This window comes from Lipophrys pholis, assembly GCF_963383615.2.
Source record: "Lipophrys pholis genome assembly, chromosome: 11".
Classification (NCBI taxonomy): Eukaryota; Metazoa; Chordata; class Actinopteri; order Blenniiformes; family Blenniidae; genus Lipophrys; species Lipophrys pholis.
Genome location: NC_137631.1, coordinates 17,270,243 through 17,285,664, shown reverse-complemented (window position 1 = coordinate 17,285,664; position 15,422 = coordinate 17,270,243). Strand labels below are relative to the sequence as shown.

Genomic DNA, 15,422 nt, shown 5'->3' with positions numbered 1-15,422 from the left:
CATTCTGCGTATCCACAGTTATTTCAGAGAAGTTTTCCCAGTGGCGGCTGAGATGTAGCATCAGAGCACAAGCGTTGGATCTCACACACCGGAATGTGGTCGTGACACAAGGAAGACACATGCTACAACAATATACACCTATTGCCACGCAATAACATCATATCGAAGCTTTTGGTAACCTTCCACATCTCTTCATATTCCAATTCCAGCGCTCCCCTCCCACTGTTCCGTTTTAGTCTGTATCCAGCTCCACCTCTGCTGTCGTTTATTGTACTCCATTTGCATAATGAAGCCCAGGCTTAATTAAGATCCCACTGGAGTCTGGAGCCAAGGATGAAGGAAAGAAGGACGAGGAGGCGGGGCGGGGGGATCCGGCGTTCCTTAGCTTATCCGCACGTGTCCAAATAGGAGGCTCAATTTAGGGGGGAGAAAAGCGTTGAGGAGCGATTAAATCGCTAATTATGATCGGCTGTTAGAATTAGTGTGTGGCTGTTAATTAGCTGCAGATGAGATGCCCAGACAGTTGCCCGCCCCTGACGACTGCAGCACCCTCCCTGACTGGCAATAGAGAAACACAGCTTGACACCCTGGAGATGATGCCAACACATCCCTCCCTTTAACACACGGCAGTGTGCGGGGATATCCCTTTAAGAACATCCCAGGTGTGCAAGTGCAGGGAAAGGCTCTTCATCATTCTTGTCCACCCACTCCCACTGTTCTTCGTTAAGCACGAAATTCCTCATTTTTTGTTCCCGCGCATCCTTTCCTCATTTTGCTCATTATTCCTTCTCTTATGCATGGTCTTCCTCTCCATAACAGAATGGTACAATCCCTCGTTTTAGCTCTTTGAATTGGGCAGCAGCTTCTGTTGCAGTGCAGCAGCAGTTGGCACAGAGCTGAGTTGGCATCGACGACGAAACGGCTTCTGTCCCATCCTCCCGCCAGGGCTCCATCTGTGGCGATAGTTTGAACCTTTTACTACGATTTTGCGTCTCCGTTTACTAAGTTTCCATGCCGCTTTGGATAGCGCCCGCGAATGCGTCGCTGTTTGTGTTTGGCATGGTGCCATCTGTGTCTCGAGCCTCTCCCTTGAGGGGATGCCATCGCCGAAAACATTCAGGGCATCCGAAAGGTTCTGCTCGCCGTATGGAGGTTTTTGTTTACAAATGTGTGTATTATGTTGTCTTGGCAGCGTGCCATCTTTCTCCTTGTGCCCTCGCTGGCCCAGACCAGAAAGGATGCCATCACAGAATCGCTGGCAACCGTTGCCCGGGCACTTCGTCTTGGCTTTGTCCAAGCAAACAAATGGTGATTAGTAGCAAATCCTTAGAGGTGAGTTCCGTTGTCTTTGACTGTGACAGTTCCTCGCCATCCGTTTTCTCCGGCTTCGGGTGTGCCACGAGTACAAACTGGCATGCTGCCCATTCGCCGGCACACTGCGATTGGCAAATACAGAAAGAAAAGTCAGAAAAAACGGACAGAATGTGAGATTGCCCATCGCTGTTTTTCTGACGGACGCCCGACGTGGAGTTATACCTCACAATTTAATAGCAACATACAATCTTATCTTCAACGTTATAATACGCTTTATCCATCTTATTCTCAATCATCTCTGTGTCTATTGACATCTTACCTACTTCTATGCACTGCTATCCTTGGATGATTTTCAGATCTTCTCTTTTCGGTGCCCAATTCTCTTGTTACTCACAGCCGGTCATGCCTGTGCCAAGGTGGCATCATGGTAGCAGTATGGAGGTCTGTTTCTCTTCCTCTTTCAGTCTTATTCTCCTCGCCCCTTTGCCCATGCCCATGCCCGCCCCCGCTCAAGTCCTGACTGGATGGCACTGTGCCAACCTGCCACCGCCATCGCTCTCATTTGTGGCTCATCTCTCTGTTGCCCTTCCCCCTGTCTCTACATTTCCAATCCTTCTCTCTTGCCCTTATTTAACTCATTCACTTTAAAATCGTTTACCCCGTCTGTTTGCGTGTAAACCTTACATTGCTCACATTACTGTTTTGACACATCTGTGACTTTTCGTTTCGAAAAGGCGCCAAGCAAATCGGAGGCTGTCATGAGACAGACTTGTGTGGCACCTGAAGGAATGCTCTCAATGACTGCCCTGTACGTAATTACAGCAGCAGTTACTTATCCCACTGAGACAGGAGGAGAAGGACGAAGAGAGCCCTGAGTTTGGAGAAAGCTTCTGTTGTTTTAATTAACTTTTACCAACCCCCATCGCATGTGCTTCGTTTCACATTTATTAGAGCAGGTTGCACTTATTCAGCACTTAGTATACAATAATATGGCGGGTTCGATAAAAGTAAAATTGACTGTGTACTAGTGACCTCACTCTTTCTACTCTTTTTGTTCACCAAGATGACCCATGATCCTTTACTTTTCTACCCCCCATCTCTTTAAATTCTCGCGTGTCAAACAAAAGCTGCCAGTGGTGGTGGAGCTATTAAGCAAATACTCTCATTAGAACACAAAACATAATGAATATGTAAATGAGGTGTGTAATTTATGCATGGACTGAGCGACTTGTTCTCTGTTCAGTCCTCTATTGTATTCACTGTGTTTATCCCCTCTTTTAAGCAACTTCACACTCTTGTTCCATTTAATTTTTTTTTTAGAACCACATCCTGTGAACAATTCCAACAGAGTCTTCTTGAGGTCCACCTATTAATTCTTTTATTTAGCGTCTTTATTTTGCCCATTTTTCTCGCCTTTAAGCTCAGTATGTAGTCTTTCCTAGTGTCTCAGAGTCTTTCTTTTCCTCTGTTTGCCTCTTTCGACTCACAACGTGTCCCTTCCAAAAACAAACCCTGCAGTGACGCATTAAACCAACAACTGAGTGTTTGAACAAGGTCCAGGAATATGAATACTGAATAATCCAAGCAACAGGATCACATCCACACGGGACCGCATTTCATTTTATAATTTTTCTTTTGTGGTAACGTGGATCGTAATGTGTGGTTCAAGCTGTGGGGTAAATTGAAGCATGTCCTGATAGAAGGAGAGTAGCCCTGCTCCTGTTTCGGATAAACACCTATAATACTCTGGCTCCCTTGGCAATCACCATAGCAACAAACCATGGTACCCACGTGAGTTGCATAATAAGATGTTCCCCAAGACCACGGACCATAAAGCGACAACAAACTAGACACCGGCAGCAAATGGATGTCTATCAGAAAATACCCATTGAAATGTCAAACTTCACCCCTGACTCATTCAGGATCAATCGTTCTATTTATCCATAAGCATCACACACTCTCATACGGCACATGCACCTTTTCTGTCTCTCCAGACCTTAACAGGTGCTGATGAGCCGCAGTCAATGATTGTAATGAGCTATCGATCACCGTGGGAAAACAGAGGGACAGAGAGGGGTGAGGGAGGCAGGGGGAACCAGAGGACACGCACACAAACAGAGGGACTGCCAGAAAAAGAAAAGAAAAAACAACTTGGGATGAAGTGAAACGAGACAAGCTACCCAAGACAGAGTATCAATACTTGCTTTAATCAAGTCTTCATCTCTTATTGTTCAGCTTAAAATAGAATGTATGGGATAGAGAGCATGTCAGTCAGAGAAGGTTGAAGGGAGCTGGTCAAGTCGGAGCAGCTTTTAACTGGGCGGTTTGCTTCAGGATGACCATGCAGACATGTTCGTCATGACCGGGTCCACATGCCAATGAATGGAACTGACGCAGTATCTCTATTTTCCTCTCTTTTTGTGCTGTGTACATGGAGTGGAAGCAGACAGCTTTAGGGAAGGGGGAGGTGCATTTTGTGTGTGTGTGTGCGTGTGTTGGCTGGCGTTTCAGATAATGAAATGCAGCAGGGAACAAAGAGCTGGGGGCCCCTATTCTCTGTGCTGCAGCTTCATTTTCACTCCCGTCAGTCTATGATTCTTCCATACCCTCTTTCTTGTGTACACGTATGTGTGTGTTTGTGTTTGTATGAGCCAGTTGTTGTGTGTTTGAGTGTCCCCTCCGCCTCCTGTTAGCATTCTGCATGGCAGATCCCCCTAATGTAATAACTGTGTCTGCATGTCTAATTTACAGCAGGAGAGAGTAAATAGCCTGTGGTTAATTACAGTACGTGTGTGTGTGTGTGTGTGTGTGTGTGTGTGTGTGTGTGTGTGTGTGTGTGTGTGTGTGTGTGTGTACGTATGTGTGCATCTATGCATGTGTCTACATGCGCGTGGGTGTGTCAGAATGATTTATGAGTTGCAAATAGCTACACCAGTGGCCCGTTTCTCCTCACTTAGTTTTTAATCTGTCTTTCCATTAATTTTCCAGGAGATGTTATTATGGTTTTATAACAGTGTGCACGAGGATGCACATGTGAGCACGCGCAAGTGTTAATGACACCGAAGTGTACACATTTTGCGAGTATCAAGGCTCCGTGGGCAGGGCTCTGCTTTACCACCTTTCCACTTCTCCTTTCCACTTACTTCCTGGCCACTCTTCTCTCGCTGGTGCTTCATTCACTCTCTTCATTGAGAGCCACAATGAACACAGATCTTTATTGACAGTACACGGTAGAACATGGAAACAGCAGGTCAATCCGTTTAGCCCAAGGGCCGATACACCAATTCACCAATTTGTCAGTGTTAGTTTGAGAGAGAAAAGCAGCTAATCTCTCCTCTCTGCTCTCTATTGATCACACACTTAGACTCCACTTTTCTGTCTAAACACTATTGATTCTCTCTCTCTCTCAATCTCTCTCTCTCTCCCTCTCTTTCTGTCCTGCTCTCTTCACAAACCACAGCTCTCAACACATATCACCTTCATGCATTCGGACCACTTTTCACATATCGGTCCGAATAACTGAAACTGTATGTCCTCGCATTTCAGTCACGTTGTGGAGGACTACTTGAGATTTTTTTTTTTTGAACTACAACAAAAATCAAGGCACGTGCGTAATTCCACTAATACTTTATCACAAGTGGCGCTTGTGAACTATACAATGCATTATAGTTTGGTCCACAAATGTCACAAATCTTTGTCCCCTGCTGTGAACATCCAAAAGCTTATTCACGGTCTCATTAAAAAAAATCAATTACTTAGCAACCCCTCAACAGCGTGAATACAGACCATGATTATAAATGCACTGCTGTGTGTACCGTCTCCTGCTTTTGTTTTTCAGCCTCACATCACAGGAGCCACTTGAAAAGCACCACATTCCTGTCAAGATGAAGGCTATGCAAAAAATTATAGGATGATTATCTTTAGGCCGATGGGACTCTTATTTCCCAAGTTTTACATCAGTTCCTATTGATGCAAACATTTCCACTTCATAGGATTGAGCTCTTGAGGACCTCGATTCATGAAATCTTTTAACTTGGTGGGATGATTTGACAGAGAAACGATTACGCTGTAAATGTGTGGATAAAACACAAAGGGAGACCCGAATCCGTCACAAAAGAGGCTTCCCTGTTGTGTTTATTGAGTCTATATTGCTTTATTATGTTGTCTAATCAATTCAATGTAAACAGGGGATCCCATCTGTCCTCACATGCTGTGAAAAAAAAAAAAAAAAAAAAAAAATAGCAATGGGCTTCTCTCAACTCCTGTCTGCGACTTATTAGATTTGTGCACCACCTACTGGTGAGTTTTGCAAATTACATGTTACAAAACGCATGGCAACATGGCTTGTGTAACTTGGAGTCAGCTGTTGTTTGGTAACCGGCAGTGAACGCCTCTCTTCTCTTCAAGTGAAATGATATCGACGTAAGATTTACTGTTGAACAACATCGGAACAACTGTTACCGTCACCTTTCGCTGGGAGGATGAGTCTCTCGGTGACGTCCGTCCAGCCTCTGGTGAGGGAGACGTTGAGGGAGGTGCTGGTGGGTCGAGAGGATCCGGGGGGCTTCTTTGCCATGTGTGTGTCCCTGATGGGGCACCAGGAGACCCGGTCAACGTTCCCGTCCATCATCCGGCCTCTGTCCACCTCCAACAGCCGTCTGCACGCCATCCTCACCTCCATCTACCAGGAGTATTTCTCCAAGGTCAGTGACTCCGGACACATTTCACTTCACCTGTGGCGAGTGAAAGTTAAGAGGAATTGTTGAGAAAGTGAGATCCTGATTGCATTATGCACACACTTTTCAGTTATATCACCACGGAAGATTGGTGGTTATCTTCATTATATTGCCTTGTAAACCATCAACAATCTCTCTCTCTCTCTCTCTCTCTCTCTCTCTCTAAAAATATATATATAAAAAAACGTTTTTAATTAATTATGGCTTCACATTTATAACCTGATAGCACATTTCACTCCCTCTGTGTGGGTGAAGTTTATAGTTACACAACTGTACTGGAGGCTGTTTCTTCCCAGATAAATTAGTCTCTTTTAACCAATTGTGGTTTTCTCACAAAGTATTGTCTTAAAAAAAAGAAAATTTTTATATTTTTATTAAATTAAACCTGTACTGACTAATTAGTCCCCCAATAGTTGCAGGTTAACATGCATTTTCTTATAAATACATACAATGTGCTTCACCTGGATATTTGATCTTACACAGCAACGTGGATACAGGAGCTTATTCAAACTTCTGCACAGTCACCTTTTTATGAAAACACAAAAACATGTTTTCTTGCTGGACATGTAAAAATAGATAACAAAATGTGTGAACAATTGTTTTTAACAGACTTACTCTGGTTGATTGGACCCGTGGCTGCTTCAGTTCATTAAGGAATGTTGGAAAACACAAATATGAATAAAAATAGAATTTAAATAACTTTTAGAAAAGCACAGCTGGTTTGACCATTGTTTGGATTTGAGTTGTTGGAGTGGAGCAAAGCTAACAGGAAGTGAGCAATGACCAGGCAATGTTCAATATTATTATTACTTTTTTTTTTTTTTTATTAAAAATTAATACGTGAGTGGATTTTGATAAGCAACCGTGCTTGTTCTGAATCGGTCAGTTTGTTGTACTTTTGTATGTTTTGTTTTCTGTTTATTGCCATTAAAAATTAAGCCCAACAAGCATGGATTACAAAGTAAAGCTGCCACCGTCAAAATAAATGCAAATATTGAACGCATTATCTACAATCATTTTCTAACTATTTATAATTTCTGTTGAGGGCATGTCAGAAACGGACCATAGCCCTGTCTGCATCAGGGACTTAGAAAGACTGTAAACCATGTCTATGCAGTAGTACAAACCATATGACAACTGATACTGGTGAGGAGCTTTATTAATGGAATCATCCTCTATACAAACTAATAATCAGTCATGGGTGCTGGAGTTCATCCCATGTGACATTAGGTAAAATAAACATAATCCACACCTATGGCCATTGTAGATTTAGAAAGTAAGTCTTTGGATTGGGGCACATACCTGGGATACTCATTAAACAAAATAATCATTTAAAAATAAAACATACAGGCACAGGAAAATCATGCAAACAGGAGAGCCCCTGTCTAGTTGTGGATTGTATATATGTATTTTTGTGAGGTACCAAAACCAGAGGGTTTCATCTGGCTTGCAGGATCATTCATTCATTCATTCATGAAAGAATATATTTTTTAGTACATTTCAGCAAAGACTAGTGAACATAGCACAATGCTGAGACCTGAGCAGAGAGATTAGTGATGCAGCAGTAAAAAACTACAGCTTCAGAAGTACCTTCAACATCAAAATCATACTGTGGGTGAATTTGGAAAAACGTACCCAAAGGCTGCAAAATGATGCAAATAGAGGAATTTGATTTGTGACTTTTCACTGTAATTTGCACCAGGATGCAAAGTTTAGAATGTCCTATATTTTAATTTGCACTTAATTTCATTTGTAAATTACATTGCCCAAACCTCTTTGCACCAAAACAAAGGAAAAGTTTGGGAATTAACTAATAAGTTATATTTAAAAGTTTTAATATATTTGTGTTACTGATCCAGCCGTGGATGTCACCCTTGGACTGAACGGAGTTTTGACAATATAGAATTTTTATTTTTTTTTTTTTTTTTGTGTCGACCATCCTGTGTTTGTTTTAGAATACCGTGCAAGATTCTTACCAATGAGAACTGGAGCAACTCAATAACAAAAAAGTTGTTTTAACAGCAGAAATAATCGATGTTTCTAATTCACTTGCAGACTGAGGAGGATGAACTTGAACTTGCTTTGGCTCGCTCTCGACTGGAAGATCAGCAGCTGTCGACTTCCAGCCAAGAAGCACAAGTAGTATGGCCTGGAAAACCCCCCAATCATGCCACTTCCCCTCAACTAATTTCAAAACAAAAGCCTATGGAAAACAAATGCACCCAGCTTGCAGATGGACCTGTCAGTGGAAGAAACACTTATCCAGCACAGACCAATCCCCGGAGCAATGAGAGCCCGTCACAGACACTAAATCCACACAGACTATTTCTAAAGGAAAATGTGTCGGGAGAAGATGACCAAACGACTAAAGAGGGAGATTTCAGTCAATCCCAGAAAGCAAAACGCTCCGGAAAGAGGCGGCGGCGGCAGAAAGGCGCTGGCCAGCAGCTGGTGGGTTTGCCCAGCTCTCCATCAGCACCACCACCAGTGTTGCTGTGGTTCAGAAGAGACTTGCGACTGTGTGACAACCCAGCCCTAATTGGATCATTGGAGCTGGGTGCGCCAGTCATCCCCATCTTCATCTGGAGCCCTGAAGAAGAGGAGGGGCCAGGAATTACGGTGGCTATGGGGGGAGCGTGTAAGTTTCTGAAGGAATCAGTGATTATACTAAGATTTGTCAAAGCTATAAAATCATCACGCACTAAAATCTACCCTCTAATTCCCAACAGGTAAATACTGGCTCCATCAGGCTTTGTCTTGTTTTCTTACGTCTCTGGAGTGCATTGGCACCCGTCTGCTCTTTTTCAAGGCGAGTGGAGAGTCAGATGAAGTTGGATCTTCTCTACGTACTCTTAAGAAACTGGTAAAGGAGACGGGAGCACGGACTGTGCTGGCTAATGCCTTGTATGAGCCCTGGCTGAAGGAGAGGGACGACGAGGTCGTGTCGGCCCTGCAGAGGGAAGGCGTGGAATGCAGGTTGTTCCACTCCTATTGCCTCAGAGACCCTTATTCAGTCAGCACAGAGGGTGTTGGACTCCGAGGTTGGTCATGATGATTTTAGGCTACTTGATATGCACTCTGCAATCCAATATGGCGACGTTAACGACTTGTGTAATCTGTGATGTAGGGATAGGGTCGGTGTCTCACTTCATGAGCTGCTGCAAACAGAACCCGGGTTCCACGGTCGGGGTTCCCGTCGACCCTCCCGCTTCACTCCCCACACCCGCCCTTTGGCCTCAGGGTGTCGCTTTGGACACACTGGAGCTGGCGCGCATGCCTCGCAGGAAGGACGGCACAGCGGTCAGTCACCACAACACAGCAGTTGCCGTTAGGCCCTGACCATGGAGTTCTCGCTCATTTTGTTTTGTGTTCGTTTCAGATTGACTGGGCAGCGAACATTCGAAAGTCCTGGGATTTTAGCGAAGAAGGCGCACATGCCCGGTTAGAGGCTTTTCTTCATGATGGTAAGACACTCCACAAGGACTTAATACCTCAAATCAAGGAGCCGACTAACGGTGCCTTCATTCATCTCAGGAATATTGCCAAGATGAGACCTGTTGTTTTCAAATTAAGGACGCTGCAGTCGACATTCATGCCATTATTATATCTTGTATAGACAATTACAATGTCTTCTTGTCAGGCTTGTAAAAAAAAAAAAGAGTTTTCAGAGTCTACACTCTTAATAGACTGCATCAATATAATCATCACTCCACTACAGCTCGCTGTTCAGGAAAGAGATTTTAGTGCTTCTGCTCACTTAACAAAATATTGACTGGTGTTGCCTCATCATATCCGATTAATCTGTTAACTTTTTTCCATGCGTGTGTACATCACTTTGATTGACACCTCTTTAACAATGATATTGTTATTGTTAAACAAGATTTATTTATTTTTTTGTATCATTCCCAAAGGTGTGTATCGGTATGAAAAAGAGTCCGGCAGGGCAGACGCCCCCAACACCAGCTGCCTGTCTCCCTACCTCCACTTTGGTCAACTCAGCCCGCGGTGGCTCTTGTGGGATGCCAAAGGAGCACGCTGTCGACCACCAAAGTTTCAGCGTAAACTGGCGTGGCGGGATTTGGCTTACTGGCAGTTAACCCTCTTTCCTGACCTCCCCTGGGAATCTCTCAGGCCTCCATACAAGGTTGTAATTGGCTACAGACATGCGTATTTAATAGTAAGATTTAGCATAACATTAAACAAAAAAATTTCTAATTATGTTTCATACTCCATTCATCTGTAATTAACATGACTTTGCCCAGAATGACGAACAAAGCTTATTAAAGTGTGGGATTTGCAGGCTCTGCGGTGGAGCGGTGATCGCAGCCACCTCAAAGCGTGGCAGCGAGGCCGAACAGGCTACCCTCTGGTTGACGCAGCCATGAGGCAGCTGTGGCTGACTGGCTGGATGAACAATTACATGAGACACGTGGTGGCGTCTTTTCTCATAGCTTATCTCCACCTGCCTTGGCAGGAGGGCTATCGCTGGTTTCAGGTGAGACGTGCGGACGTGTGAATCACACACAGTACGGCGAGAGGCGCTTGTCCACTGGCGCTGACATCTTCACGTGTTTAGGACACCCTGGTGGATGCGGATGTTGCCATCGATGCCATGATGTGGCAGAACGGGGGCATGTGTGGTCTGGATCACTGGAACTTCGTCATGCACCCGGTCGACGCTGCGATGACCTGCGACCCCAGAGGCAGCTACGTCAGGAAATGGTGCCCTGAGCTCACAAGTCTGCCCGATGAGCTCATTCACAAGCCTTGGAAATGCCCGGCGTCCATGCTGCGACGTGCAGGTGAGGAAACAGGAGTCCAGATTTCGTCTTGCTTTAAGCACTCGTGAATCACACAATGTAAAGAATCCATTTCTGTAGATCAATACAGTAATCGCTCTTGTTTAGGACTGGCGTTTGGCCAGACGTATCCTGAACGGGTAATCGTGGACCTCGAGGAGCGAAGGAATCGGTCTCTCCAAGACGTCGCATTGGTGCGCAAGCAGTTTGGAGAGTATGTGGACAAACGCTCAGGCTGCGACCTGGTGCCGTTGCCACGACGCCTCGTCTCAGAAGCTCTGGGATTATCGCACAGGAGTGGCGGCGTGGTGACGGAGGGGAAGGAGTTCCTGCTCCCCGTCATCACGCGCATGGAGTTCAAGCACCAGCAAGAGGACCCAGACGCCGCATCAAACCCTTACAACGCTGTCCTTAAAGGGTATGTGAGCCGCAAGAGGGACGAGACCATCGCCTTCCTTAACGAGAGGGACTTCACCGCCAGCGTGATGTTTGAGGGAGCCCAGAGGAGGGAGAGGTTGGAGAACAATCAGCGCAGAATGGAAGGGCTTCCTCTGCTGGCTGCTCCTCGAGGCAGAGCCAGGCGGACCCCTACAGCCAAAGACAAGTTCTCTATAGTTCCAGGTGGGGCAGTAGCGTCACTGAAGTGACCCCCGGAGTCGAAATAGCTCGTCATGGCAACCAGCTGTAAAATGCAAACAATGTTACATGAATTGTGTGAACTTGTGTATATATTCAGTATCGTCTCAGGTCAAAAAACACTGGTGAAACTTTGGGCGCTTTAACTTTGGTACAGGGTGAATTCCTTTTATACATTTCTACACTGCTGGACTAAAGGTGTCTGGAAAGGTTTTACGATACAGTAAATGCATCTGCTTGGGGTCTATTTGCCCGTGTGCATCAGAGGACATTGGGTAAGTCAGAGGATATCATCCCACTCCAGTCTTAAGCTAAAGGAGGCATAATTTTTTTGGGTTCATGCAATGCGTTTTTAATTGAGGCTAGAAATAAAATGTCAGGCACACCATCTATACAAACTTGTGTGATTCCAAATATCTTATATCAAGCAGTATTTGTTTTTTTGTAAATGTCTAATAACAAATATAAAAGGTTGAAAATAAATAACTGCAACAAAAAATGGGTCGGGATTTTTGTTTTGTTTTATTTACTATTATACAGGTCCCATATCCAAAGTTCAGCCGTCATACATGCAGTAGAGACCAACATAATTAACAAAGATCAAAGTGCTTTTTGAGTCTAACGTTCTATGACAGATATTCAAGTTTTCAAGCTGTGATTGAAATACTTGGACATACTCTACCGACTGCAAGTCTCAGTCTCTTCTGTTGGGGGCTCGAGGCTGCAAGAACTCCACACTTTGTGTTTAGTCGATGCAGATTGCAGAATTGCCCTAAAGTCAGTCTTTAACAATAGATAAAAAAAATGCTAACGTTCACAGCTCGACAACACTGGCAGAGCTCCACTGTCTGATGCTGAGCACGGCTTTTGAGAACGACGGGCACAGGTAATGCATCTCGTTGCCAGTGGTGTTTGAAAAGGGAAGAGGGAGCACAGTGCTTATTAGAAGATAGTCTGTTAGTTCTCGATGGCGCGGATGTATCGCTCATATGCCGTTTCGTCCATGAGAGTGTCGAGCTCAGCGGGGTTGGTGATGGTCATCTTCATCAGCCATCCTGCAATGAACAGGTTAAAAATCGGGTTGAATTGAAAGGGTCACACAACATCATGCGAGATGTGCTAGGAGAGTCTTATTCATGTTCTTGACTATGAGCCAAAACATGACAAAATTATAAAGCAGCAATATTCTGCAGCAATGACAATGAACCGTGCAACATATGATTTGACCAAATGGTTCAAATCATTGAAACCATACGATTAATCTGGGAGATCGCTTCAACAGGCCCACTGTTTTAAAAAAAACTGTCAATGAACCCTAATATCCTCCATTTGTAATGAAACAGTGACCCCCAGTGAGCAGATTAGGAACAGCAGCTCCTTATGAATAAACACAGTTTCTGATGTATACTTTGTAAAGTCATCAGCCCTCAGCCAGCTTTGATCCTTTTGTGAGTCATGACAGATTACTTGAAAAGAAACGTGGTAATTACTCCTAAAGAGCAAAGCCGGAACAAAAGTTATTTACTTTACTAATGGCCATTAATCAATTTAGGTTCTTTTTCCCAGCCTGTGTCCAAATGAAAATACCAAACATCAAGTAACTGTACAGAGATAAAAGGACAAACACGATTACAATTTGGGGTTTTTGAAATGATGATCATACAAAATACCTAAAGTTTTTAAAACCAATTATGTGACTGCCACCTGCGGTCCAAAGCATTTAGCTTCAGACTCATTTCTGTTTCTTCCACATTCCATTTGGTTAATTTTTAAATTCTTTCAACGCTCACTAAAGTCAGAAGCTATGTAACAACTCCTACCCTTCATATCACTGTGGCATGCTTGAAAAGCTTGTATTTATAACACTTTAACAATGTTACAAAACCAAGATTTTTTTTATGCAAGACAATATGCCCCCCAAACTAAAAAGAGAAAAAGGAATTTCTTACCTTTTGAGCTGCTTTTAAAAACATTCACACCACCATTTTTCCACTGATATTGACTTCTAACCGTCTCAGTCTTGTTTGGCTGAATGTGGCTTAAAATACCATGAAGTTGTCCCGCACAGTGATTTCTCATTCATGATTGAAACGTATCAAAGGAATTAAAAAATTGGATTGCGATACTTGTGGCCTCTTGTGGAAAAGGACAAATGTAATTGTATGAAGGATTTGAATATTTTGAGATACTGTAACTTTGATGACTTCAGTAACATTTTGAATAAACGTTTAAAAAGCTTGACATTTTACTTTATGCGCTATAATTATGAAGGCTTCACATTTTAAATATTATTATGGGGAAAAGTTGAATCTCCGATTGGGTCATCCTCTATGCTCCTAGAGTTGTACCTTTTATTTATTTATTTTTCTTTCTTTAAATCTTTCATTTGTTGCACGTTAGATTCAGTGGCATAAAAATGTCTTTGATTTATTTGAATTGCAACAATACACAAGTCGAACGGTAACATTAACTGGACATAGAAGGTCGATGTACTAAACGTAAAACCGACCATTCAGCGTATTTCTTTTTACCAAGACCTCACATTTGTCTGAAGATTAACATCTGAACAAAGCGTAATGAGTTACACTGACTGGACGGTGCACTGTGTGTGTGCGCGCTTACCGTCTTTGTAACAGGATTTGTTTACCAGACCGGGGTTGTCTGCCAACAGTTCATTGATCTCTACTACTTCTCCAGTCAGAGGGGAATACAGCTCACTGGCTGCCTTGACACTTTCCAGAGCTCCAAACTCATCTGGGAAAGTAAACAAAATAAATGGTCATTAAAAGTAATTTCACAACAACTCCAACAAAGTGTCTTTAGATTTCTAACCAGCAACCTTCCAGGACGGTCTGAACAGTCATTTGTGGCTGAGACAACATTTGAAATCAATTCTTAATTACCACTGTAAAAATCAGCCTCTTCAGCAGATTTAAATGAAATCCAAATATAATAAATAGAGATTAAGATATTTTAAGACATGACGATATAAATGTGACTTAATCTACAAATCAATGACACACAATGTGTGCATAGATTAAATTATAATGCACACTCCATGGAAAAAAATTAATGTTAACTGTTATGCGTTACTGATTATAATATTGGTTTCTACCTTTCGCCCGTAATTCTCCCGATAATCTAGAAATCCTTGTGTCTGGTGGTTCTGAGCTCCAGTATCATCTAATAACTAAAACAATGATTTTCCTTTGACAATGCTTCATGTGGTGTTGATTGTAAACAAAGGAGTCTGTGTGTACTCTAATGCTTTATAGTCAAAACACAGTGGAAATGTAAACAGACTGGAAAAACCAACCGCATTTAAAAGACAGTACAAAAGTGGTTTTAATCATTGATCTTCATACCTTGCTGAGCCAGCTGTGTCCCCACCTCTGGCAGTCCACAGTAAACTACGTCTCCCAGAGCCTCCTGCAAGTGGCCGACACTTTTAGTATTGATGCGGGTGAGGAGCCTCGGAGCAAGGAACTGCGTGCAAACCTACCTGTGCAAACTTGCTGATACCGACAGTCCCAATCCCTCCGTCCTCTACTCGAATCCATTCGTGCTTGTCTGTAAATTTAAGAGCTGCAAGACAACACAAGTGTGAGAAGTCCTTCCGCCGTGTCCTTCTCTCCAGCTAATGGTAACCCCCATGCTATCAGAATGTGAGCTAACATGCGGCTGTGGAGTAAATTCACAGCGGAATACCTGCTGATAATCGGCAAGAGGAGGCTAGAGTTCTTCTAAAATAGGGCTGCGGTGCCAGCTGCAGCGGAGAAAGCTGCGCCGAGCGGGCGAGTAGCGGCATAACTGTGTGAAAGTTGGAAGAGAGGGACCGAAGTAGACCGCAGGTCGCCATGTTTGGTCGCTCACTGATGAGAGAGCGGAGTCGAGCTCTTCCTCTTGAGAACTGGGTGAAGCCAGCGGCGCTCTGCTG

At 43.6% G+C, this 15,422-nt stretch overlaps 2 protein-coding genes across 3 annotated transcripts; one reads left to right on the top strand and one right to left on the bottom strand.

Moving 5' to 3' along the window:
* The first annotated feature begins 5,706 nt into the window (after nt 1–5,706).
* On the top strand, nt 5,707–11,978 carry LOC308117281 (deoxyribodipyrimidine photo-lyase). The gene is made up of 9 exons (XM_080476046.1): nt 5,707–6,017; nt 8,106–8,688; nt 8,780–9,091; nt 9,178–9,350; nt 9,430–9,514; nt 9,962–10,194; nt 10,351–10,545; nt 10,627–10,852; nt 10,958–11,978. Exons 1-9 carry the CDS (start codon nt 5,796–5,798, stop codon nt 11,494–11,496), a joined length of 2,568 nt encoding a protein of 855 aa, XP_080332172.1. The 5' UTR covers nt 5,707–5,795; the 3' UTR covers nt 11,497–11,978.
* LOC308117282 (glycine cleavage system H protein, mitochondrial-like) lies at nt 5,945–15,391 on the bottom strand. 2 transcript variants are annotated; one of them, XM_080476048.1, is made up of 5 exons: nt 15,194–15,361; nt 14,988–15,070; nt 14,851–14,914; nt 14,108–14,239; nt 5,945–6,047 (listed from the first exon to the last, which is right to left on the bottom strand). In XM_080476048.1, exons 1-5 carry the CDS (start codon nt 15,342–15,344, stop codon nt 6,019–6,021), a joined length of 459 nt encoding a protein of 152 aa, XP_080332174.1. In that variant the 5' UTR covers nt 15,345–15,361; the 3' UTR covers nt 5,945–6,018. The 2 variants fall into 2 exon arrangements, with proteins under 2 accessions (XP_080332174.1, XP_080332173.1); XM_080476047.1 differs by lacking the exon at nt 5,945–6,047 and adding an exon at nt 11,819–12,540 and having other exon boundaries at nt 15,194–15,391.
* Nucleotides 15,392–15,422: the final 31 nt, after the last annotated feature.

What these genes read in the sequence shown, in the direction of transcription:
- LOC308117281 (XM_080476046.1), top strand. Translation starts at nt 5,796, where the DNA reads ATGAGTCTCTCGGTGACGTCCGTCCAGCCTCTGGTGAGGGAGACGTTG. An exon ending in AGAGGCTTTTCTTCATGATG is followed by an intron (nt 9,515 to 9,961) that starts GTAAGACACTCC and finishes TCATTCCCAAAG; the next exon opens with GTGTGTATCGGTATGAAAAA. An exon ending in AGGGCTATCGCTGGTTTCAG is followed by an intron (nt 10,546 to 10,626) that starts GTGAGACGTGCG and finishes TCACGTGTTTAG; the next exon opens with GACACCCTGGTGGATGCGGA.
- LOC308117282 (XM_080476047.1), bottom strand. Translation starts at nt 15,344, where the DNA reads ATGGCGACCTGCGGTCTACTTCGGTCCCTCTCTTCCAACTTTCACACA. An exon ending in GTATCAGCAAGTTTGCACAG is followed by an intron (nt 14,915 to 14,987) that starts GTAGGTTTGCAC and finishes GGCCACTTGCAG; the next exon opens with GAGGCTCTGGGAGACGTAGT. An exon ending in CAAATCCTGTTACAAAGACG is followed by an intron (nt 12,541 to 14,107) that starts GTAAGCGCGCAC and finishes TGTTCATTGCAG; the next exon opens with GATGGCTGATGAAGATGACC.